A 25,782-nucleotide genomic window follows, 5' to 3' on the forward strand; every position below is an offset into this window, starting at 1 on the left:
TCTCTCTCTCTCTCTCTCTCCCTCCCTTCCCTCTCTAGAAATAAATAAAATCTTTAAAAAAAACAAAAAAACCTGTATGATTCCATTTATATAAACTTACAGACAAGGCGAAGCTAACATATGCAAATAGAAGACAGATTCTAGTTACCTTTGACAAGGAAATAGGTATTTCTTACTGGAAGGAGGGCCCAAGGGGTCTTCTGGGAGGGCTGAGAGGAGCTGTGTGTTGTTTCATTTTGTGATCATTCACTTCACATTTGTGCACCTTTCTGCACATGTTATATACCAATTTTTAAAATAAAAAATACGCAACAATGAATGGAAGAATTTGAGATAGCAAGTACAGACAATTCTTTCAAGAAATTTTACCACAAGAGGAGCCGAGAAATAGTGTAATAGCCAAAGGGTTATTTTCTTTTTTTCTAGTTGTTTATTTTTTCCTTTTGTTTCTTTTTTTCTTTTTCTTTTTTAAAGGGTTATTTGCAGATGAGAGAAATGACTGTTTTGGAAACTCCACTTAGTCATATTTGCCGTGAAAGAGAAACACCTGTCCTATTATTTACTGAATAGTTTTTCTTAAATCGGATAATTTTTAACTTATTTAAAAGCAAACTCTATAGTCACACTATAGGTATCACTTGCCATAATACGAGTAGTTGTAGAAATACAAGGAAAACAAGTCACTCAAGGAAAATAATTAAAAAATGCAAAAAAACAATGCCATGTCAATAAAAATCAGTCTGATAGAGCTACATAACCTAACAGTTAAAAGCAAGTTCCTCAGTTAGACAACCAGAGCTGTTCATGACCAGTCAGGGGGGAAGGGCGTTCTGTCCCATGTCTGTCTCTCACCAACACCGCTCACTTTTCCATCATCACCTTCGCCTTTGTCCTCGAAGCGCCTCATTTTTAACATTATTCCCAGTGAATGCAGCAGACGAACAAAATGAAAGCACAGTCTCACAACTCTCCTGCGAAAGGATGCTGACCCACCCAGCACCTGAGTTCATCCTCAGTCTCATGCGTCCCTAGCATGGAGGGAAATTCCTACCCATCTCTGGACGCAGGGCATATTTTGCAGTCTGGCCTAACTAAAGTTCTTACCGTTTTTGGTTTTTTTTCTTGTATGCCAACACCCTAAGAATGGAGGTCTAGAGCGTTATGAGGACTGGAAGCCTGGTCCCAAGTGGCCACCAAAGTCCAAAATGGCTTTAAAGTCCAAAATGGCTTTAAAGTCCGTGCACCGTAAGAACCACGTTCACGATTGTTTGGTTGTAAGGTTTCCCTGACTTATCTCAAAGACACCTCAAAGATGAACAAAGCTGGACACTACATGGAGAGAGCAGATTTTAATCATAATACTGTTGCAACAGGAAAAGGGTCCAACGCCAACGGAACTCAACTCCATTGGTAAAGAGATGATGGGGGGGGGGGGGGGTGGCGGGGGGCGGGATGTTAAAGAGAGAATAAGGGAATGGGGCTCAGTAGGTCCCCAAAGCGAAAAGCTCCCCACTTTGGGAGGGAAGAGTGACACCCAGCCGGTATTACTAAGCAGCCTTAATGGGACTTAGGCTCCTACCCTCCTAAGGGGAGGCAGGGGCCCTTATTATCTTAGGGTGTTGGCTAGAACAAGCAGTGAATTCTTTTGGCAGGCTTGAGGCACTTTAAGGGGGGTCCAGAGTCATCCCAGGGATGTGGCCTTGAGCTGTTAGAAACTATGTTAGTGTGTTTTCAAGTCTTTCTAGTCCAAGATTGAGGCCTGGTTGAGAAAGAGGGCTTAAAGGAGCCTGGCTATAATTTGGATGAGAGAATCTTTGTCACTTCTCAGTGAAATTATTTACCAAGCGCCAACTCTCTCCCTTCCCAAATTCTACAGGAAGGGTCCAAAAACTGTTATAACCCTAGATGTATCTTCTGCTTCCCTGGAACCCTTTCTTAGGCTTAAAAATCTCAACGTAGACATGCGGCGCAGCCCTGAACTTAGAAGCCCGCAACTGAGGCTGCAGTCGAAATGGAACTACAATTCCCAGCAGCCCTGGCGACAGAAAAAAAGTTCAACTTCCCGGGCGCCGTTCCCTATTGGTCATCAGCTCAGCTCCTCCCGCCCCTTCAAAACGCTGCCTGCCTTTCCGGCGGGCAGCGCTACCGGAGTCTCGGGGCGGCGGCCCCCGGTCCGGGAGGAGGAGCCGGCGTGGCAGCGCTTGGCTGACGTCACTTCCGCTGGGCGGGCCTCTGGCTCTCCCGCGCAAATTGAAAGAGCTGTCTCTTCCAGCGCGGTTGCCTCCGGTGCTGTGGCCGCAGTGAGTCAGAGGCGTGGCGGACGGGTTACAGGGCACCCACCCAGCTGCCCTCGAGCGGACGGGGAGAGCCCTTCCCGGGAAGAGAGCGGAGCAGGCTGTGCGGAGGCTTCGGGTGGGTTCTTGCTGGTCCCCGCGGGGTCCGTCTGCGCGTCCCCCGTTCCGGTCTCGGGATTCCGGCCCTGCGTGGTCCTCCGGATCGTAGAGCACGGGCTGGCGCTGCCCGAGGGCAGTTCGTGGTGCGGGAGGGTGTTTGATCCCGAGGGAACGCGCTCGGTCAGGCTAGCGCTGCAGCTTGCGAATCGAGGGGCCGTCCGTGCTCCCCGCGGACCCTTGCCTGCAGAACCCGGCACCGGTTGTCGGACTCAAACTTTCTGAGGAAGCTACCAGCTCCGTTTTTATGTGCGATCTCCGGACTTTTAAATATTGACGGGTAGATTTTTTTCCTTAATGCAAGCCACGGAAAACGTGTCTTCTGGAATGGGCTGGCGAGCCACTCCTGTCCATCTCTGCGCGGCACAGGAGTAAAGGGTGATGTCGCTGCTGTTCCTGTTCCTTCTTGTGGTCTGCTTGAGTGATCTGAGTCTCGCGGCACACTGTCAGTCTCGTTATGCTGAAGAGGAATTACGTATTCGAGGATATTCACCTAGCTTAGAAGAAACTATGTTTCATGAAATGTAGACTGCGTCAGTTTTCCTCCGAGTGCAAGAAAAAGGCTTCAGGGACATTATCTGAGAGGTAGGAGATAAATTGTTATTCTCCAACTGTGGCTTGAGGACCACCTGCATCCAAGTTACCTGCTGAGATTAAAATTCAGAACTCCCCACCTCACTCCCTAATTAAGTGAATCGCAGCCACCAGGAGTGGAGTTAAGAGCCTGCGAACTGCTGAAATTTGACTGAAATTTGACAACCGTTGCACTAGAGCATCAGCTTCAATACAGTATCAACAGGGTAAGGCTGACTTCTGATCCCGCGCTCCTCCGTTCCTCCCAAACCTAATGTTTGGCGGGAGAGATTTATGTTATGAAATGCCAAGCAACTACTCCATGCTCATTGCTGTCTCTTCTCATCCTGGGGACTTGGGGGGAGTAGTTGCTTTGGGAAGGAATGTGGCAGCCCCACAATTTCGGTACAGAAAGGGCGTGGGGGTTACAATCTGGATGGGAGGGGTGGGAAGTTAACACTTGTGTCCTGAAGCACTTATTATATTTTTCAGTTGAAATGTTTACCTTCCTACGAACTGTTTTGACTTTCCCCTCCTATGCTGATGTGCATATTGGCTCTTATAATGCATGTGTAGAGGGACTTTGATGCCGTAGCAAGAACAGTTTTACTGATTTTAGCAGCCTTTTTAGAGGGAAGAAAGCCTCGTACTTTCTTAGTCCTTCCATGTGTGCCTAGTGCTGTGTTAAGTAAGGGCTTGGAGTGCATATGATTCCAAGTGGGAAAGCACTTTGGAAAGAATAAACTTTAAGGAACTATCAAATGGCATTAGAGATGGTATTAGGGTTTAGTGTAAAAATTCTAGACTATGGAAATTGTTTGACAGGGAGGCACCCAGGTAAACTAGTTGAGAACATTGATTCTCAAATATCTGAACAGTAACAGGTGCTTATCCACTGCCAGCATCTTTTTTTTTTTTTTTGCCCTAAAACTTTTGGGTAAATATGTATTTGCTTTAAATATTGCCGTTTTCCCTTTCTCCTTTCATATCGTATAGTTAACTTGGCACAATGGGAATACACGGGTTATTGCAGTTTATCAAAGAAGCTTCCGAACCCATCCACGTGAGGAAGTATAAAGGCCAGGCAGTCGCTGTGGACACGTACTGTTGGCTTCACAAAGGAGCCATTGCTTGTGCCGAAAAGCTGGCCAAAGGTGAACCTACCGATAAGTAAGTTTGGACCTCGTGTTAATTCGTTGCCAAGTAAGAGTGAGATTATAATGCCTGATTTCCAGAAAAGGATCATTTTCATTCAATGCCAGGTTTCTCAAGAAGTGAGAGAGAGTGTGTGTGTGTGTGTGTGTGTGTGTGTGTTAGAACTGTGCCAAACAGGGAATGACTTCCTTCTGTGACACAGGCCTGGTTTTTATTTGGAATAAGCCAGACTGTCAGCGCACTGATGGACAAAGAGTGGAGAGCATCTCCTTAATTCTTTGTGTAAGACAAGTGCATTAACAATATTCTGAAAATCCGCTGTGATTTCAGACTCCTCCTTTCCTGGGTCCAGACAACACTGCTAAGCCCTGCTACCAAAGCAAAGCATCTGCTTCAAAGGAGCGAGGTGTTCAGGCTCCCTGTTGCTTCGATTGGGACCGCACGTGGTGGGCCATGTAGACATCCGTTTGACCCCGTTTGAGGCAGGACTGTGTCCTCTCTATTTTTTTAAATAGAAATGTTAGAAAAACAAGCACAATTTCTGAACAGATTTTTCCCCAGGGATTTGGGCACTAATGATGTGTTTTCTTTTTTGCAATATATTATATCGTTTGTTTCCCAGAGGAAAGGCTCGCAGGTCTTAATGTGACTTCCTTACACACAGTGGACTGTAGGGAAAATGGGTTAATTAATCCTGTTTGTTCCTTAGAAGAAAGGGGGAAGGTCGTTATTGAACTTGAGAGTTTGGGGCCTGTGGCCTATAACAGTGGGTGGGGTCCAAGGATTGTCACTCGTCTGCCACTCCGACTACTAGGATCAGTCTTTCAAGCCAATTTCTTTTTCACCATTACATTTGAGCAGTTGCAATTGTACTTGAAGACTACAAGTTTTTTATTGTTTTTTTCATTGTCTGTTTGACTATTTCTTCATGGGGGGAGAACTTCATTTCTAGTTTTTGTAATTCCCGAGGATTCTGAGGTTGTTGACTAGTTGGAAGAGCTGCCCACAGCGCAGGGAATGAATACCTTTACAGGAGGTGTCGGAGCTGAGCCCCAGCGGACCTGCCCTGTGGGAAAGGTCCAGTAAACGTGTACTGAGCTGAAAAGTGTCAGGACTTTCAACAAAGTATTGTGTGTTTTAATTTTCTTTCCCAAAGCAGCTAATAAATCACATCTCATAGAGTTTATGATCCTTTTTTGGTCCACCCTTGGACGGGAATATTAACCAGACGGGGGCAGAAAAGTCAGTGAGTCTGTGATAAACTTTTATGACCTTTATAAAGAATAAAATAGATCTGTATGTGCTGACCTGGAAGTGCATAAAATAAGGGCACTGGTAGCTGATGTTCGTTTTCTGTCAGGTTAAAATTTTTCTAATTAATTACAATTTTATATGGCTTTCCCCTATTTTTGTGTGACATGTAATCAGATCACAGCGATCGCTGTGTAAATCAGTGCAGGTCTGTTTTCACTAGTTTACAGGAAAAAAACAAGGACAACATAGTAAATCTTTCATTAAGATGAATGTGTTTGATTTAAAGGATTACTTTTTAAGATTATGCCTTTCTATTTCTATTTTGAGTTACAGTATCCTTTTTTAATGAAATAATGGGCGTTGTAGACGTAGTTATTTCTGTAAGTTGCCTTGCCAGAATAAAAACCTAAACGCAGTACGTGATCCTTGTTTGCATCCCGGGCTGGGGGTATAGTCTCCAACAGAGTTGTGGTAGAGCGAGTTCACATGAGGTTCCTGTACACCGTCTCCCAGTTCGGGGACCCCACGCTGGCAGTTTGCCCCTCGCTGCAGAACGTGCCCGTTGGGGAAACTGACGTGCCACATGTCAGGCGGTCCTTACCCCAAACTGGTGGTTGAACGTTTACCGGGACACCCCTGATTATAAAAACATCATTGGGACAGTGGGACAAATTTTAATGTAGACTATATAATAGATGATATTTTATTGCTATTAAATTTCTTGGGTGTGATAATGGGAACAGTTGGACAATCCTTTCAACTTTTCAATAGATGTGAAATTTTTTCAAGCCAAAAAAATCAAAATGGGAGAAAAGGCAAGATGTGGAACCACACATTGTTAGAATTGGAGGGATACCAAAGCCTTATCTATAGGTGAAGAAAGCAAGCCTTGGAGGGTAAAGTAACCGTTGACTGACACTTAGCTTATCAGGATCCAGGGCAGGATTTGAACCCACGTCTAAATTAGTTTCCATTTCCTATGAAAACATTTTTAAAAAATAAATAAATAAAAACCTCTTCATAATTCATGTCATTGGTTTTAAAAAGCAAAGCTGTTACCTTACAAGATGCAAAATACTTAACTGCATTTCCTTTATTTTCATAGGTATGTAGGATTTTGTATGAAATTTGTAAATATGTTACTGTGTCATGGGGTCAAGCCCATTCTCGTATTTGATGGGTGCACTTTACCTTCTAAGAAAGAAGTGGAGGTGTCCAGGAGAGAGTAAGTTGAGTCTCTATTTAATCTCTGACTTACCTGCATTGAGGTCTGATGCTGTGGTTTTTAATTTGCTGAGGCTTGTTCTAAAGCCTCCCAGAAAGTATTCCTCTAGTTCCTTGTATGTTGATAAAATTCTGTCCTTTATACTTGGAGGTTAGTTTTGATGTAAAAGTGTTGACTCACAGTTGCTTCTTAAGTGCCTTAGTTAATGCATCTTCTTTTGACGTAAAGCCTTGCTGTGGGCAGGCCTGGGGAGCCGGTGTGACAGTGCATTATAAATCACTCCTTCCTTTTGCCCAGAAGCCCAAGGGACCTGGGTTCACAGGTTCAAGGACCTAGTGTGCCCTTTCATATGAGTCCAACTTCTTTCTGTTCTAGGGACGTTTCTTGAATTAGAGTTTTATTATAGTTTCTTGATTTGGCCTCTTAACTTTTTTCCCCTTGCAGAAGACGGCAAGCCAACCTTCTCAAGGGAAAGCAGCTTCTCCGAGAGGGGAAGGTCTCTGAGGCCAGAGAGTGTTTCACCCGCTGCATCAACATCACACACGCGATGGCGCACAAAGTGATTAAAGTAAGCCAAGGCCAAGGTGATGCTGGAGTAACAAAGGGTGGAGTTCACTGAAGCGGGTCACAAGTTGTGTGTTAGTGGGAGAGCAGACAGGAAGTGAGGATGTTATTGTGGGCCTGATCTGGAGAGGGCTGATGTTGGAGGAAGAAGGGAACAGTGTGTTTAGATAGGGGGACCCAGCAGTTTCCAAGGGAGAAAGCCTCCCTTTTCAGATCAGTCACTTTAACTCCATCAGCACGCCCTGCGGAGACAGAAGGGGTACATTCCCGGAGGAGCAGCCTCACCCCCCACCCTCATGGAGTCGTCACCACTTACTGACCCCTCACTCCGGTGACTGTTAGAGGCCTCGGACCAGCCTGGCTGACTTGGGAACTCTGTGGGCTTCCAAGCCACCTAACGCCTAACCCGCTCTGCTTAGAAGCCTCTTTTTGTTACTGCAAATACTAGCGCCCACGTGCCCTCCATCACAGCCCTCACTTCCCCTTTGCAGGCCTGCGCTCAAACTGCTTGATAAACAAGCGGGAAAATAAATGTAGTGACTAGATTCTGCAGTTCATCGTCGTCAGACTTTTGCCGTCTGACGAGAGAACCCGCCATCTGAGCATACATTCAGATGTCTAAAGACGCCTCGTATACTTCTGGAGCATAACCATTCTGAAGACGGGAGCTTTCTATAGTTTGAAATAATCCAATTTTGCGGCTTATCGGTTATTGCCCCCCTCACTCCCTCAGTGTATGGCAGTGTTTTCTGCAAATGTATAAATTGATTTTTAACAGACTTAGTGGCAATAGGAGCGGTTAAATATGCATATGCTAGGACTAAAAGTAGACAAAGCGTACGTCAAAGGAGATGATTTCTGAAGCAGTACTCTTCATGTGGAGGCTGCCGATAGAGTGGACTTGGAGCAGGAAGTTGTGTAGCTATGTCCAGGCGCTGCCCTGCACATTGACGGGTCCTCTGTCACAGGCTGCTCGGGCCCAGGGCGTCGACTGCCTCGTGGCGCCCTATGAAGCGGACGCGCAGCTGGCCTATCTCAACAAAGCCGGCATTGTCCAAGCCATAATTACGGAGGACTCGGACCTGCTCGCGTTCGGCTGCAAAAAGGTACGTAGAGAGTGTGGATCAAGGAGCTGAAGTATTCCCTCTCCGGTAATATCTTATTTAATACCTGACATTAATTTCTACTTACGATGTTAACAATTACGTAAAATGAAAAGTGTTTTGCTGTTTGACATTTGTATCATCTGTGTGCTTTTTCAGAATAAGCCCTAAGGTTAGAGCGTTATGTTGTGTTTTGTCCAAATTCTTTAGTAGAATATAGACTTACTAGTCTTCTTTTAGTAATGATAATTTAGGTGCTTTATATTTTTCAATTAGATTCAGTTAAAAACTAATTTATCCATTAATGGTATTGTGAATAAAACTGTTTAATGGAAATTTTTATGGTATATTAAGGGGGGAAATTAAGATACAAAAGTGTAAGCTGGCCTCATTTTTGTTGGTGCCCTCTTATGTATATTATCTGTGTTTCATAGACAACCAGAAGGATCTATGTCAGAAGGTCAGTGTGCCGGGTAACAGTGATAGATGGGAGGTTTAGGGCAACTTCTGTATTGTTCCTCCTGAATTCTCTGTTTTCCACATTTTCTGCAATGAGCATGCCTCCCTTTAAAGAGAAGAAAAAGGGTTACTTAAAAAAGTAACAGTGGAAGGCAAGCGCTTTCTGTACGAATTGCCGTCTGACAACCGTGGAACGTAAGTAGGCACCAGTAGGTGCCGAAAGGGCATTCCTTGGGTCATGGTCACAGCCGCTTATTTATTTGCAGATATGACAGCAGTTAATGGGCCTGTCTATCTCACTCTCTTCCGTCGTTACGATGAAGAGCAAGAAAGATGTCAGAAATATTGCGATGGGTTGCGGCCTTATAGGTATTAACAACTCCCCTTCCTTTCGAAGGTGATTTTAAAGATGGACCAGTTGGGAAACGGACTGGAAATCGACCAGGCCCGGCTGGGCATGTGCAGACAGCTGGGTGGGGTGTTCACAGAGGAGAAGTTCCGCTACATGTGCATCCTGTCGGGCTGCGACTACCTCTCTTCACTGCGTGGGATCGGGCTGGCCAAGGCCTGCCGAGTGCTCCGCCTGGCCAACAACCCCGACATTGTGAAGGTGAGGGGGGCTTACCAAGCAGCTTGCTCGATGTCCGAAGCATTTCTTAAACAATAGATGGAACGAACACACATAATGTGGATTTTAAATACTCTGTTAATAGCCAACTGAGTGTCACTGAAATAAGAAAATGACCTGACACTCCAGAACTTTGCTTTTTGGCAACTGACGAGCCACGGTTTCAGCAACGGACAAAAGAGCAGTAGCGACTTTTTAAATGGAGAGAAATATAAAGAGACTCAAGGGCTGTTTAAAATATTCTAGTAGAAATAATGTTAACACATACTGCTTTTGATTTGTCCTATTGCTCAGTAGTGGTCCTCAAACTTTTGGTCTCAGGATCCCTTTATGCTCTTAAAAGCTCCTTTTGCAGGTACTTTTTGTTTATATGGATTATAGCTCTTGACATTTACCAAATCAGAAATTAAAACAAAAGTTGAAAAGTTTATTAATTCACTTAAAATTAATGATAATAAATTCTTTATATGAAAAGTAGCCATGTCTCCTAAAACCGGTGAAAACTGTGAGAATTGCACAGTTATATGAATCTCTTTAATGTGGCTCAACAGGAGACAGCGGGGTTCTCCTATCCACTTGCCCACATAACCTGATGCCGTGTCCTGTGTCGTGGAGCCGGGAACTCTGGGAAATTCTGAGTTACCGCACGTCACTGCTCCATAATTTCTCTCACAGGAGCGCGTTTTCTCCCCATTGGGTGGTTCTCTAAATCCCTCAGAGTGTGCTGAGCAGGGTTCCCGTGTTCTGTTTCCCAGGGGACACAGAGTGAGTCCTCAGAGCTGAGGGCAACGCAGTTTGAGGGGGAGACCTCTGGACTGGGAGGCGGTGGCGGAGCTGGGGAGAGAGCTGTGTGTCCTCGCTGGTCTGCGACTCAGGACCACTCCGGTTCTTGGGTCTTCCCCACTCCATCCAGGAGTTCGATGTAAAATGTTTAAAACCACTTCCAGCTTTAACCATCCATGACTCTGTTGGTAGGAGCTAGAATGCCAGCTTCGCTTTGAAAATACGATCTGGGAATACTTGGGGTTTTTCAATTCTCAAGTTTTGTATGTTGGTTTTTGCCTTGTGAATGAAAGAGACTTTGAGGGTGAATGAAGAGTATCTTAAACTTATAACTGGGGATATGAACTTGATGTGTAACTGAATTTTTCACTTTTTGGATTAATAATAGAAAAGGCAAATAAAATACTGCTACAGAGACTCAAATTTTTGTGATACTACATACTTGTGTTTGGTGGTAGAGGTTTTTATTGGAGGTGAAAGCAATTGGTTTTTCTGTTTCTCCTCACCCTCCTTTCATGTAAACTGATTGGTCTCGGGGCTAATACACTCTGTATTCTTTGTTTGCAGATAACTCGTAAATATTTTTGCATCCATTATTAGGTTATCAAGAAAATCGGATATTATCTCAAGATGAATATAACAGTACCAGAAGATTACATCAAAGGATTTATTCGGGCCAACAATACCTTCCTCTATCAGCTAGTTTTCGATCCCATCAGAAGGAAACTCATCCCTCTGAACGACTATGGAGATGACATTGACCCTGGAACCCTAAGCTATGCTGGGCGGTATCCTTTCTGAGCCAGGGTGGCAGAATTTTTCAGTTCCTCCATGTGCTTTTGGTGACATTTTTAGTGAGACATTCAGTGAAAAGCTTACAAATTGTCTTTTGCTTTCTTTTTTATACTGAAATCTGTATTTTGTTGATTTTCATTACCATTCTAGTGAAAATGTAGAGCAACTTCTTGTTTATAAATCTGGGGCTCATTCATTACAACTTGCTAATGACTTAGGTTGCCTTGATAGTAACATGTCCAGAGTCGGTCACTTAAGGAGCCTATTTCAACGGTGGCTCTTAAGAGAAACACTGGTGGCAGGCAGCTTTAGGTATCAGGAGAAGCAGGCGGGGACTCCCGAGGATATGCCCCTCCCACAGCCACTGGCCACACCCTCTGGCCTTGCGAGCCCCCAGCCACTCAGATCGGGGCTAGGACTTTTCGGTGTTTCTTGCAAGGGAGTTAGTGATGACTGGGGGCTTTGCTTCAGAAAACAGCCACCTCCTGCAGCGACGACTAGAGATGAGAAAATCTGCTGGCAGTTTTGGCAATGCTGAGTGTAGAAGTAGGGCCCACTGAAGTTATAAAACTGAAGATTTTCTGTGACGGCGGAATGTGCTTTTTAATCTTACTGCAGTGGCTTTTGTTTGCCTGCTAATGAACGCATCTTTCCTTAATCCTACCAACCCAGGTATATTGATGATTCTATAGCTCTTCAAATAGCACTTGGAAACAAAGATATAAATACTTTTGAACAGATTGATGACTACAATCCAGACACTGCTATGGTAACATTTTAGTGGCTTCTTTCTAAAAGCACATTTTACTTATATTTCAGTTATGTCTCAGAACTGTGACTAAAGGCAGATCTTCATTTGGTAAACATATTTTAAGCGTTTTTATATCCGGGCACACTGCAGAGACTAGGTTGAAAAGACCTTGATGCTAGACAAATTGCATCTCTTAGAACATAGGTGTATCGGTTAAATACCTTAAATTAAACAGTGACCACATTATGTGGTATCCAACCTTTAGACTTGAACATTTCACGCGAATATACCAGGATTCCATGCCCCTCACCTCATCCTGCCCAGCCTTGTTGTTTGGTACTGCGGAAGGCTGAAACCCAGAAGCACACTGCTCTGGGGACCCCGAGCTGGTTTTCACTCATCACGGTTTAGCAAATATATTTAGTCGGCACCTGCTGTATTCTTTAAGCCCCTTCTTGTTTTCTTCTACTTGTTCCTGGTCGTATATACCCCTTACTGCACTCTCCCGCCTTCCTCCTTTCTGTTTGTATTTTCATTCAGACTTTTCTTTTCATTCGTATGTGTTCTAACCCAGTCTTTGGCCTGTTTACCAGGCCCATAATTCTAAATGTCTCTTGAATCTATGTAAATGACTTCTGTAACCTTAAATCTATCTGCAGTCAAAAAACAAACTCTACATTCCACATTGGCTTTCCCTAATTACATTTCTCTTTTTCTTTCCTTTTTAGCACTTTCTGCTACATAATTTATGTGTGTCTATGGTTTGTTTTCTGATTCTTCCCAAAAGAATGCAATCTCCGTAAACGTGGGGTTTTATGATCTTTCATTGCTAAGTCCTTACAAGCAAGGATTATATTTTCTTTGTACTCCAGAATATTAGCTAACCTAACTATGTTTAGTGTGCTTAATAAAAGCTTAGTAAAGAACTGAATTAATGAGCAAGGGTAAAAAAACGCCTGGATTGGACTGAAAACTATGAGAAAGCAGAAACTGTCAGCCAGCAAGGCAACTGAAAGAAGCAAAGGAACTTAGCAATGAAAGCAGGCCAGCCTGTTTCCAAGTTTTTTGGACTGAGAGGATGAAAGAGATCATGTAGCTGACATTCATTCATTCAACAAGTAAAGGAGGTAGATAATACCCATACTAATGGGCAGTAAGGCCTTTTACAGGGAAAGTTTCATGTAAGTCTCAATGTAGCTATTTTTCTTCCCACTGTCCACTGAAGGGGGGTCCAAGTGTGGGCTCAATGGGAACTAGTATTGTGTAAAGTAGGTTGTTTTGGTTTGACTCAACCAGTTTCTAGAGGGGGGATAGTTGATTACTTTAAATATGTAATTTTATGGTTTTAACTTTCAGGTGCTTTGTGAAGGGCATATAAATGATTATTTAGAGGCTTATTGCCAGGTGATTATTAAACTAATTATTGTGTATTGAAATAATACCCAAATTTTAAAAGTACTTTTTTTGGTCTACACTTCTTCTATTGCAATCTCATATCTTGTACTATTCGTCTTAGGAAGTTTTATTTTTTATTTCTGAGAAATGAGCTAACAAGGTCACTTGACCCTCGTTAGAAGAGAAACAAACCTAAGAATGCAAGACACATTTAGAGAAGTGTAGGACCAAAAAAGCAGAAAATGTTATTACAGGACAGATATTTCATCAAAAAGCTGTTCTTCTTAAGGGTAATTTAATTATTTGCTTATCATTTATGTTGATGCAGAGGGGGATAAATTGACTGTTTTTCTTCAAGTAGCCGTTTTCCTTTTCCTGCTGTAGCCTGCCCAAGCAAGAAGCCGTAGCTGGGACGACAGAACGTGTCAGAAGCCATCCAACACTGGAAGCATCTGGCACAGGAATTACTGCCCCCGACTGGAGCCGGATGTTGTTCCAGCCGCTGCAAGACCGAAGGGCAACCCAAGCACTGTGGGCATCGAACAGGTGATCAGCACCAAAGGTTTAAATCTCCCCAGGAAGCCGTCCTCTCTGAAGAGACCAAGAAGTGGTACGTACTTCGTTTTTGTGAAGTACTAGTGTGGATCAGTCACACTGAGGAAATCTTTGCTAAACCCAAAGTCACTAAGATTTTTCTCCTGGTTTTTTTTGGAAGTTTTATAGCTTTAACCCTTATATTTAGGCCTATGATTAATTTTGAATGGATTTTTTAAATGCAGTGTGAGGCGAGGGTCAAAGTTTGCATTTTCGTGTATAGGGCAGGTCAGTTGCCCAGCACCGCTTGCTAAGAAGGTAACCCTTCTCCTGTTGGACCGTTGTGGCACGTCTGTCTGCGGTCGGTAGACCGTGTGTGTGGGGGGGGTCTGTTTCCCAGCCCTGGTTCTGTCTGCACCATTGGTCTCTCTCTCTCCCTGCCCCAGGCCAGACGCACTGTCGTCCCCGCTGTAGCCTTATAGTCAGCTTCCAAGTCCAGTGGTTTAAGTTCCTTAAGTTCTTTTGAAAAGTTGTTTTGGTTAACTCTGTGTTTTCCACATTTTCATTTAAATCTTAAAATCAACTGTCAGTTTGTTTATTTATTTATTTATTTTAAAAAGCCTGCTGTGATTTTGATTGGGATGTAGTTGAATGTATAGATCAATTTGGGGAAAATTGACATCTGAACAACACTGAGTTTCCTGACTCATTTGTGTACGTCTAATTTAAGTCTTTAGCAGTGCTTTATCGTTCACACTGCACGGGACGTGTACATCCATTGTCAAGTTTATCCCTATATTTCAGACTCCTCATGCTATTGTGAGTGATACTTTAATTTCGATTTCTGGTTGGTCATTGCTAGTATAGAGAAAGATCACTGATTCTGTATATCAGTCTTGTGTTCTGCAACCTCGCGGAATTCGCTTTCGTAGACTCTAGGGCTCTCCATATAAACAGTCGTACTGTGGTCAAGGAAAGACAGTCTTGCTTCTCCTTTTCCAGTCTGGGTGCCTTTTATTTCTCTTTCTTGCCAGGAATATTCCCACTAATATTTTGTTTTTGAATCTTTGTATAATATATGGGCATTATCTGCATCAGCTAAGACTTTGAGAGGTGTGGCTTCCTGCGTCTTAAAGTGCTGGTTAAAACGTGGCTGCTCGTGTCCTGTCTCAGTGAACCAGAGCGAGCACGGAAATCTAAGGCATGAGGTAGAGTGGGACCCGCTTTCAGACTCAGGATCGTCACTGGTCCTTCAGGGCCGTGCGGCTGCTGCCAATCCAGTAACTGATGTGTAGCAGGTTCTGCTCCGTCTTGTCCGCCTGGATGAGAAGAGAGACACTGAGTGTCTCAAACCTCTGCCCTTCCCCTGGGTGGCGAGTCTACGGCTTGTCGCGGGAGGGAATGAGGTTAGTCCGGCGTGACTTCTTGGGAAGCCTTGTTGTGGCTCCTACAGTATTTGTTTTTCCTCTTTTGTAAGGGCTCATAATTCTCTTCATAGTAAACAGGTTTGGGCTTTTGCCAGGAGTTAAAATCAAATTTACTGATCTTTTTAAAAATCTGTGCATTTTAAAATTTGAGTAACGTCTCCTTGTCTCTAGTGCGTCGGTGCCCTCAACTGTCTTACAGGCATTTTGGAGTGACGAGTACTTACTCCTGCGTGGGTGGACGCTGTTCCGACCGGGGACTGGTTGGGCTGACTTAGAACTTCTTACTGCTGTCTGTGTGTCCTTGCCTGTCTCAGGCTGGGACATTTTTTTTAAGATTTTATTTATTTATTTTTAGAGAAGGGAAAGGGAGAAAGAGAGAAAGAGAAACATCAATGTGTGGTTGCCTTTCGTGTGTCCCCCATTGGGGTCCTGGCCCCTAACCCAAGCATGTACCCTGACTGGGGAATCAGACTGGCAGCCCCCTGGTTTACTGGCCGGCGCTCAATCCACTGAGCCACCGCGGCCGGGGCGGGAACACATTTTAAATCAAACATTAATTATGTGTTTACTTGTAAATTCTGTTAAAAAAATTTTTACATTCAAAATTAGGCCCTTAGTATATGGAGTATATTACCTTACAGAATTGATTGCCTCCTGAAATTTTGGTTTGGGTAATTTCACATAAAATTATACAAATGACATTAAACTTGTGAATCATAAAACACAGCTAAGGAACTTATTTATTTTAGTTATCCTTGGGTTTCCTTTTCTGGTGCATATTTAAAAAAAAAAGAAAAGACTTCATTTGTAGGACAAAGAACTCGGACTGCGAGGTTGCGAGGTGACAGCCAGATCTCTAACTGCACGTGAACACAGGTCGTCGCTTTGTTTTCCCTCAGAGGGGCTGTCGGAGGACGAGCTGCTGGGTCAGTATTCCCCTTCGTTTCCGAAGAAGACCAAGAGAAACGGCTGCGATGGTAGTAAGTCACTGAGCTCGTCCAGAGTGCGCATGCCCGACCTGCTGGACGCCACTGCTGTTCAGAAGAGCTTAAGCGCGCCCCCCGCGGCCAGGAATAAGTTCGCAGCGTTTTTACAGAGAAAAAACGAGGAGAGCGGCGCAGTCGTGGTTCCAGGGACCAGGAGCAGGTGTGGCTGCATCTCCAGACTGCGGGCTGTCTGCTGTACCATACACTCTGTGGGTGCGGGTGTGACTGCCGTAAATAAACGTGGAGTCCAGCGGGGTGGGTGCAGGAGCAGATTTAATACAGTCACAGTTTTTATCATGTATTGCCTCAGTTAACGAGGAATATAATAAAATACATGAGCTCCAAATACGTGTGTATATATATATAGAGAGAGAGAGAGAGAGAGTTGACTACTTTTAGAAAACCCTAAAAATTGATTGTAGAAATTTCTAAATGTGTGCTTGTTGGCATAATCAAGAGCTCTATTTTGCCTTTTTTTTTAAATGAAGTTATGTATTTATGAGACTGTTTTAAAAACAAACTCTGTTTCTTAAGACCTTGGCCATACTCTGAATCTTATGACCTTGTGAGAAAACTAAAATACTTACACAATCTTTCTGTTATTTTTTTTCTGTTAGGTTTTTTTGTAATTCTCTGGATTCTACGGACTGTCTGTCAAAGAAAGCAAGCAGCCAGCCTCTAGGTGAAACTGCTGTCGCAGACAAAAAGACCAGTCTAAGTGAATCGGATTGTCTGGAGGGCACGAAACTGGGTGATCTAAGTGAATCAGATAGTCTGGAGGAGAAGAAGCCGGTTGATCTAAATGAATCAGATAGTCTGGAGGGAGAAAAGCTGGGTGATCTAAATGAATCGGATAGTCTGGAGGGAGAAAAGCTGGGTGATCTAAATGAATCGGATAGTCTGGAGGGAGAAAAGCTGGGTGATCTAAATGAATCAGATAGTCTGGAGGACAAGAAGCTGGTCAATCTAAATGAATCGGATTGTCTAGGGGGCAAGAAGCTGGGTGATCTAAGTGAATCGGATAGTCTGGAGGGCACGAAGCTGGTAGATCTAAGTGAATCCAATTGTCTGGAGGGCACGAAGCTGGGTGATAGGAATGTTGCACATGACTCAAGTGACCAGACTCCAGGTAATGTAACTGTGCTTGCTGGTGAAGAGTCCCAGTACTTTAAGACCAGCAAATTCACAAGGACTGTTTCACCACCCACCCTGGGGACACTAAGAAGTTGTTTTAGTTGGTCTGGAAGTCTTCGAGACTTTGCAAGAACCCCGAGCCCCTCTCCAAGCACCACATCGCATCGGTTCCAGAGAAAGGCTGGCTCCCCCGGCTCCCAGCCTGAGCCCAAGACGCCCGATGTATCGTCTCAGGTGACGAGCGGCGAGTCCGGGGATGACGCGCATCCCTCGCGTGACGTCGGGCGGCCGTCACAGTCCCCGGAGAGTGTGGAGCTGTCACCGCTCAGCCTGAGTGCATCGGAACTTTCTCAGCCTTCGAGTAAGGACTTCGACTCAGAGGTAGGTCACGTTATGAAACCTCTGTCTTTAAAAGTATTTGTAAAACAAAGTCGGGTGTGTATCACGGAATTGAGAAAAGTTTGCCTACATTGTGGAAATAATTGGCTGTCTTCATTTTTCATTCCAGACATTACTGTGTGGAAAATTCACACCTTTTTCGTCTGAGGGGCTTCTCTGTGTCTTCCGTATTTTAAATTCGTGCTCACTTAGTCTAACTGTGCTGTTTGAGTCACTGTCTCAAGCCGTGGAACAGGGAGGACCTAAGCAGAATGCTAAGCCATGAAATGAAAAGTTGTTATAAATTTAATATTTGTTCCTTAATATGCTCTTGAATTCAAGAGAACATTTAAAGCCTTGTAAGGAGATGGCCCTACTAATGCACTGGTGTCCATCTTAAGTTTTAGCACTTCAAAATTTATTTTCATTTACTCTTACAACTTCCCCTGTATAACAAAACAAAAACAAGTGACTTTATATTATTTTGCTTTAAATTCATAAAAGCATCCTTACCATTTTTTATTTATAAAATACCTTTTAATCTGACTGACAATCAAAACCCTCAATCAGTACTGTTCAGAAGCCCCAGTGACATATTTTTAGAGTGACATGATAACATAATAGCTTTTTAAAATCTGAGTTACCTCAACAGACTCCACTACCACAATTTGCAGTATCTGAAATAACGTATGTCCCTGTAACACACTTCATTGTATATCTACTGACTCTAATTGCCAAGGTGTAAGAGCAGCCACAGCCTCGGTGGAACTGGGTGTCTGGTAGTGCTGAGTGACGAACAGCGTCTAACCAGTCATGCAGCTTATATTTGTCAAAAGGAGAATATTTAAGTTCCGGAGGAAACTTGACTTGTATCGGGCTCAAACTGCATAAACGAACCAAGTTAAAACATGGAAACGAACTGTTTTCACTTGGAGAAAGCTCAACTCAGTTTACAAATTCAGACCCCAGATCTGTTGCATGTGGTGTTTCTGATTTTTAGAGGAAGCCAAGCACGTGCGGGGCTGCCTCGCGGCCCTTTGCTGCTTTCCCTCTCGGTCGCTGGGCCTGTGGCCCGTCCCCACCGGTCTGACGTGCGCCTCCACGTGAACGCCTCTTCTCCACGTTTCCCTCCGCCCGGCAGGCTCTCCTGGCACCACGTGGGTGGTCTCCACCCCCCCCCCCCCCCTGCACTGCCCCCATGGCCACCTCTCAACTGTCTTTGGTGCAAACATCCCCATGTATTGGGAGGGCACTTTTAAGTCTGCGGAGGCCCTTGGGGCAATCATTTTCCCCCTTCCGGCGAGTGTCCTGTGTGTCGCTCACCCCGTGAGCTCTTAGCCGCGTGTCACCCGGGTGCCTGACCTGCTCGCAGGCTGCGGGCCCACCGCTCGTTGTGCTGATTAGTTACAGAAATGTGAGCCAGAAAGACACTAGACTGGAAAGTATGCTGTAGGTCGTCATCTTTGCTTCCAGGCGTAGTGCATCCCTCCTAGGATAAACGAACTGCTGATAAAAACTGTCTAATCTGTCTTTGATTCAGCTAGTGTTTCAGAAAGCCCCGAGCCACCCGGGCTTGGCCTGAGTATCGGTGCTCGCTGTGTGGCTCCGCGGAGAACGTGCCTCCTTTGGAGACTCCGCCGGTGGCTCCCTGAAATGCACCCCTGCTAGTGCGGCGACCCCATCTGCGGGGAGTCGTCTTAGGGTCCCACTCGAGTTCTTCTTCGAAGACATGGTTTAGTCCCGAGCCACCACTACTGTTGGCTGTGAGTGGGGAGTATTAGAGTTCCGATGAGTTGCAACCCAAGTTAATGGAGTGTTTCTCGCTTGTTTTTTAAGTACAATATATAATACTGTGTGGAATCCCAAGATAAATATTAAAAGAAACCCCTCATGAAAAATGCAGAAATGTGAAGTCTTCTAAATGTCCATTCACTGTCCTTTTTATTTGACCTTAGTGGGCCTGCAGATTATCCTGTCTGTGGACAAACCATCGTGAAGGGGTTGGGGTGTGGGAGGTGGGTCTTCAAGTCCTTCCTGTGGGTAATGGTGCATTTGGTGTCTCTTTTCTCCCCCCTGTCGGGCATGTGACACGGTGAAGAGGTGTCAAACTAACCCCAGCAGGGTAGTTTGGTGGGTGAGAGTGTGGCCCGGCTCTGATCGAGGCCCACAGAGGACAGCACCGTCTGTCTGTCTGTCTGTCTGCCTCTCTCAGATCATTAAAAGAGAGAGAGAGCGAGCTGTGGACCTACGCTGGTTCAGCATTCGGTGGTTAGTGTCTATGAAAGCAGTCCACCAGCCTCACACAGGAGGGGACTTGTCTCACCTGAGCTTTGGCGTTTTGGCTGGCTGCTGCTGAAACAGCTCAGAAGAGTCTTCAGTTTCAAATGTGTGCTTTTTTCTGGAGAATTTATTCTCCAGCATAACATCTTTCCGGCTTCTTTAATGTGAGTTGAAATAGCACCAGCAAACCTCATTCTGCCCACGTTCATTTTCTTTTGTTCTCTCCCAAGCTTCTTTTTCTTTCTTCTCTGAGTTACTACATTTTATTTATACTGATTTTTCTCATTTACTTGTTTTGTGCTTTGTTGAGTTTTGATTATGTGTCATAAAAATTCCAAGTAAAAGTCTAATTTTTTTTATTTTTTGATCTGGGGGTTCTAGGAATCTGATTGCAATTTTAAGTCACTCAATAATCAAGGTAATCAGAAATCCAAGCTACATTTATCTCACATTTCAAAAAAAGACACTCTTCTAAGGAACAAGGTAAAAACATCTAATTTTTTTTAAATTTCAGAAGCGGTGCCTGATTATTTAATTGTAGAAATTATATATCCACAATTAAAAATTAGAATCCCTACATTTTATTTACATACAAATGTCTACTTTCAAACCTAGGGCTGTGTTTGTGCTTGATGGTTGTTGTTCTTCATTTTCTTGTGTTTTTCTATGGTGAATGTATATTTTTTTAAAGCATAAAAACTTAAAAAATTTAAATAGTATGCATATCCATGTAAAAGAAGATTCTCATCTCATACTGTGTAAATGTAAATCCCAAATCTATTAAAAATATTAATGTAAAATAGTAAATATAAGACTTTTTAACATATTTGAATGAGAAAGACTTGTCCAAACATATCCTGTGTTGGAAAGATGTCCATATTGTTTTTGAACAAAAAGGAAAAATGTGATTAGCATGGCATTTTTGTCTGCTGTAATACTTAAGAATGTTCCTGTGCATATGTGTGTATTTGTGTAACAATAGTAAAAAGTCTGGAAATAAATACCAAAACTGTTTGCAGTGAGAGAGAGGACTAGAAATGGAGGAGGCACCTTCCCGAAAGGAGTTACAACGTCCAGAGGTTGAACCGTCATCTTGCCCTCGTTACTGTCACCGCCGGGGCTTTGCTCTGTCGGGGCTTCACGGGCACTTCCGTGCCAGTGAAAACCCCGATGATGCACCTTCCCCTCCGCCCCCAGCACCCCTCACCCTCTCCACCTCTGACCTCTGCGTCTCAGAGTGTTTTTATTTGTATCCCTCATACAACATTACATTGCTGTTTCTCTCGTTTAGTTTCAAAATCCTACGGTTGTCCTTTTTCTTTGGAACTAACTGCTGGCCCAGTCCCCCTCCTGCAGAAGCAAAGAAAAGCAGCCGCACACCTCCACCTGTCCAGGTTCTGGTGTCTCTTTGTCTGTCTTGTTCCTGGCTCGCTCCCTTGTTCCCGTCACCAACACCCTAACCTAGGATTTTACCTTTCTTGTGTGAATCTTTTTTCATTTAATTTATTGGGGAACATTGGTTAGATTTCAGGGTTCATTTCTATAACACACCATTTCTGTACTGTATTGTGTGTTCACCACCCCAAGTCCAGTCTCCTTCTGTCCCCATTTACCCCCTTCACTCTCTTCTGCCTCCCCACCCCCTTTCCCTCTGGTAACCGCTGTACTGTTGTCTATGAGCCTTTTTTTTCCTAATCCTTTTCATTCTTCATACACTGTCCGCCAGCTTCATTCATTTTAAAACCTTGTTTTATATGCCTCACTGTTACTATCCCCCAAAACACCAGCATTTTAATGACCCCATATTTCACCCAATAAGAATCAGCCCTTTGGTAGAAATAACCTAAGTGGCATATTTATGCACTGGGAAAACAGGTGACCTATTCAAAACAAAATTTAGTTCTTTGTGTAAAATGGAAAAATCTCCAAGATACATCATTAAGTAGAATCAAGATACAGTAAGTAAGAACAACAAAGCACACAACAGTGTGTACTGTGCTGTTGTGGGTATGTGTACACAGCAGCTCCCCTTACTCACAGTTTCAGCTACCCATGGTCAGCTGTGGTCTGAAAATCCTAAGTGGAAAATTCCAGAAATAAATAGTTTGTAAGTTTCTAATTGCATGTCATGGTCTGAGTAGCGTGATGAAATTTCATATCCCATCCATTCTGCCTGGGACGTGAATCCTCCCTGTGTTCAGTGTATTCACACAGTATACACTGCCCACGCAGTTGTCACTTAGTAGCCATCTCGGCGGTCAGGTCCACTGTCACGTTATCTCAGGGCCTGTGTCCAAGTCACCCTCAACAATGGCCCCGAAGCGCAAGGGTAGCGATGCTACTACTACAATTCAAATATGCTAACGGGAACCACTTTTTTCTCATTGCTTATAAGTTATTTTTCTGTGCAGAATATAAAGAATAGTTTGAAAAGTATTAAAGATAGCTGCTTTAAGACAACAGTATTACAATGAGCATTTAATCTCCAGGTTTCCGGGCTGTATAAATCCAGCTCTCTGGACAGTCTGTCTACAACCAAGATCAAACCCCTGGCACCCGCCAGAGCCAGTGGGCTGAGCAGGAAGCCAGCCGGCATCCAGAAGAGGAAGCACCACAATGCCGAGAACAGGCCTGGATTACAGATAAAAATCAACGAGCTCTGGAAGAACTTCGGATTTAAAAAGTGAGTTGTCTTGTTACTTACTTCAAAACAGGATACGTCACTCCTTTCTGTCATTCCAGTCCTTCTCCCAACTCTATTTTAATATGAATCCATTTCTTTTCCTCTCACCTAAGAGAAGTCTGTGTCCTCATTCCCTTCAGCTGTCTCTCTATAAGTATATTTAACTTCAGTGTCTGTGCCTCTGTTTAGTGGACAGATAGATGCCCGACTAAAAGCCTCAGTTCTCAGCCTGGCGCCGCGGGTCTCTGTTGTTTAGCAAATTGCTTTTCCTGGCCTGTGTGTCCCAGCTCTCTCCTTCTTACCTCTCAGCAGTGTAATGAGGGTCAAGTTGTTCAAGACGCAGGGGCCAGGAAGTTAATGGTGCTTCCTGGGCAGTTTGTTTCCCTAGGTCGTCACCTCTGACACGGGGGAGTCATTGCGTTTATGTGAGGAATTGGCCAGACTTCTGGTGTGTGTGGCAGGCACCGTCTGAAATGATTTGACCCTGTGCATAGCTACATTTTTTGAACCACAATACTTCCTTCTGTTAGAATACAAAATTAGTGACAGAGTAACACTGATTTGTAATTCACTTATTTTCTTGCCCTTAATAAAGCAAATGTGCTAAGATTAAAAGTAAAAAACAAAAATTACATGGGTGTGGTAGGATTAAACCTTAGCTAATAGAAATGTCACAATCAGATGAAATGGTGTGAGCGGAAACACTATAAGTTAATGCTGGACTCCTTTTTTTTCTTATTTTACATTGTGTAAAGTCTAGGATTAAACCATACAGCCACAGCTCTCAAACTTTTCACCTTCAGGAACCCTTTATACTCTTAAAGGTCACTGAGGGTCCCAGAATACGTTGATCTCTGTGTTTTATCCGTCAACATTTAACCATTTTAGAAGTTAAAATGGCCCTGGTCCATCGGCTCAGTGGGATCCAGCATCGTCCCGATATGCCCAGGTTGTGGGTTCACCCTCTACTCAGGGTACATAGAAGCTACAGCCAGTGACAGCGTAAATAAGTGGAACAACAAATCCATGTATGTGTGTGTGTGTGTCTCTCTCTCTCTCTCTCTCCCCCCTTCTCCCTCTTTCTTCCTCTCTCTCTAAAATCAATAAATGAAATTAAAAAAAAAGAAATTGAAATGGGCACTTTAAAAATATTTATTTATATTTAAATAACCGTAAGTTCATTAAATATTAAAATCAATGGTATATTTTTTCCTAAAAAAATACAGCTATTTTCCAAAACCAAAACATTAGAAGAGTGACATTGTTTTTCCATTTCTGCAGATCTTCACTTATCTGGTTTAATAGAACTAAGCTTGACCCTTATATCTGCTGCTGCGTTTGATCTGTTACAGTATGTTGTTTTGGTTAAAGTGTATGAAGAAAATCTGGCCCCGCACATATTTGGAGTTTGAGAATGTATATTTCCACGGCCTTTTTATTGAACTGTAAATTTTCTTTTTGATGTTACATCAGAGTTCAATGGGCAGTAGCTTTTAAGTTGTTGCGCCACAGACTATGAGACCCCGACACTGGACTTGGTGGGCGGCCCCAGCCCCTGGGTCTGCATCGCATCTGAGTGCGTCTGTTACCTGCGTGTGATTTCACAGCGCTGTGAATCGGCCACTTGGAAAGTGTTGTGCTTGTTTTTCAAATATTGACACATTTTAATATCCAGTATTGAAACACACACACACGATTTTATCATCAAAGTCTTTGAGCACTCGGAAGGTGTCAGGTGGCAAATTCGAGTTTTCCAGAATTCGTATTTTCACTTGAAAGCTTCAATGCTAGCATGGGTAACAAATACTTCTGTTGCTTTCTTTGAAATAACTTACAGGCTCCCTTTGTTCATTTTAGAGCAGCCCTCTGCCAAGTACCTACACCCGAATAGCAGTCGTGTTACAGGTGCTTTTACGTGAGGCGATGACCATATTTCAGTGTCCAGCACGGAAGTCAGTGTCCAACAAAGGGCATGAACCGTGTTTCCCTTTCTGTCACAGGCCAGTAAAAAGTTGAGAGGGTTGAGATTTAATGAACTTAATGATTTTTACTACTTTGTCAAGAATGTTCTTAAGTCAGACTGGCTTTTTTTAACCGTAAGTACGTGGAGGTGGAGACGGCAAATGCCCTCTTCCAGCAAACACACACAACCGGGGGGAGTAGAAGATCAGCTGAAACGGTCGTGCGTGCTTCATTTGCACTGGTTCTTAGCAAGACCTGAGGAGAGTGCTAAGTAGAAAGAAGCCAGTTTCTCCATGGGAATCATGCTGCCTTAGCTGGTCTGTAGCTATGAGGGACCTAGCACCTACTTGGAATGAAAGGTCGCTGGAAAGCAGGAAGGGGCACTGTCTGGGAGGCAGGCTTCACTGGACGGACTCAGGACCTGGCTGCGCGTGTGATGAGCTGAGGCAGATCACACAACAGAGGGTCTCGTCCTCTTCACCTGCCGCTGTTCTGCCCAGGCGGGTCATTCTCTTAGCAGTCACTGCCTAACAGCACCAAATCCATTTTACTCTGTTATGTTTTGCAGAGATTCTGAAAAGCTTCCTTCATGTAAGAAGCCAGATCCTCTGTCTCCAGTCAAGGATAATATCCAACTAACTCCGGAAACAGAAGAAGAAATATTTAACAAACCAGAGGGCACGCGTGTTCAGAGAGCAATATTCCAGTGAACACGGGCAGCTGCGAAGCTGCCGCCTGTGAGAGACCGTCTGTCGACTTGAAGCCCCGCTCGGAAGTGAGGCAGCCGCCAGTCTGAGAGATGTGCTCCTAGAGTCACACCGTTTTTTCAATAGAATACGTTTTGTACATGAACTACATGTTTCTTTTGTTCAGCTTTTTATATTTTCATAAGAAGCTAATGAGAAAATATTAGATTTTTGGCAATTTTTGGAAGTTTTAATATTAAATGGGCAAGTCCACTGGAATTTGTAAAAGTGTACTCTCTTTCTTTTATATTACTTGATTTTTGTTATATTGTCACACATAAGGGTGGTGAATGGACAACCGCAGTCTGTAATTATTTTCTCCTAGAGGAAATCACTGTACTTCTCCGGGCGTTAAATTTGTCCACCTGCCTCACCTGTGTGTCTTTCAGGGCTGAACTGAAAATAAAGGTGCTGGGATGGGAGGGGCGCTGGAAGGCTGAGAGACCACAGCCCAGATGGGACAGTGCTTTATCCTCCCCGAGGACTCTGGCTGGGTTACAGATGTGACTGTGGGTGA

At 43.8% G+C, this 25,782-nt stretch overlaps 1 protein-coding gene across 1 annotated transcript; it reads left to right on the plus strand.

The window, feature by feature from the left end:
* Positions 1 to 2,251: 2,251 nt before the first annotated feature.
* Positions 2,252 to 25,294, plus strand: EXO1 (exonuclease 1). Its single transcript, XM_036016069.1, has 14 exons — positions 2,252 to 3,250; positions 4,020 to 4,193; positions 6,538 to 6,657; positions 7,102 to 7,225; positions 8,190 to 8,327; positions 9,181 to 9,393; positions 10,795 to 10,982; positions 11,662 to 11,758; positions 13,520 to 13,745; positions 15,996 to 16,242; positions 16,700 to 17,597; positions 20,256 to 20,357; positions 22,364 to 22,557; positions 25,088 to 25,294. Exons 2-14 carry the CDS (start codon positions 4,033 to 4,035, stop codon positions 25,227 to 25,229), a joined length of 2,850 nt encoding a protein of 949 aa, XP_035871962.1. The 5' UTR covers positions 2,252 to 3,250; positions 4,020 to 4,032; the 3' UTR covers positions 25,230 to 25,294.
* Positions 25,295 to 25,782: the final 488 nt, after the last annotated feature.

The sequence above is a fragment of the Phyllostomus discolor genome, chromosome 15 (assembly GCF_004126475.2).
Source record: "Phyllostomus discolor isolate MPI-MPIP mPhyDis1 chromosome 15, mPhyDis1.pri.v3, whole genome shotgun sequence".
Lineage (NCBI taxonomy): Eukaryota > Metazoa > Chordata > Mammalia > Chiroptera > Phyllostomidae > Phyllostomus > Phyllostomus discolor.

Excerpts from the sequence above, each read along its gene's own strand:
- EXO1 (XM_036016069.1), top strand. The coding sequence starts at position 4,033 with ATGGGAATACACGGGTTATTGCAGTTTATCAAAGAAGCTTCCGAACCC. Across the intron at positions 6,658-7,101 it reads GTGGAGGTGTCCAGGAGAGA|AAGACGGCAAGCCAACCTTC; the intron begins GTAAGTTGAGTC and ends TTCCCCTTGCAG. Across the intron at positions 17,598-20,255 it reads GTAAGGACTTCGACTCAGAG|GAATCTGATTGCAATTTTAA; the intron begins GTAGGTCACGTT and ends TGGGGGTTCTAG.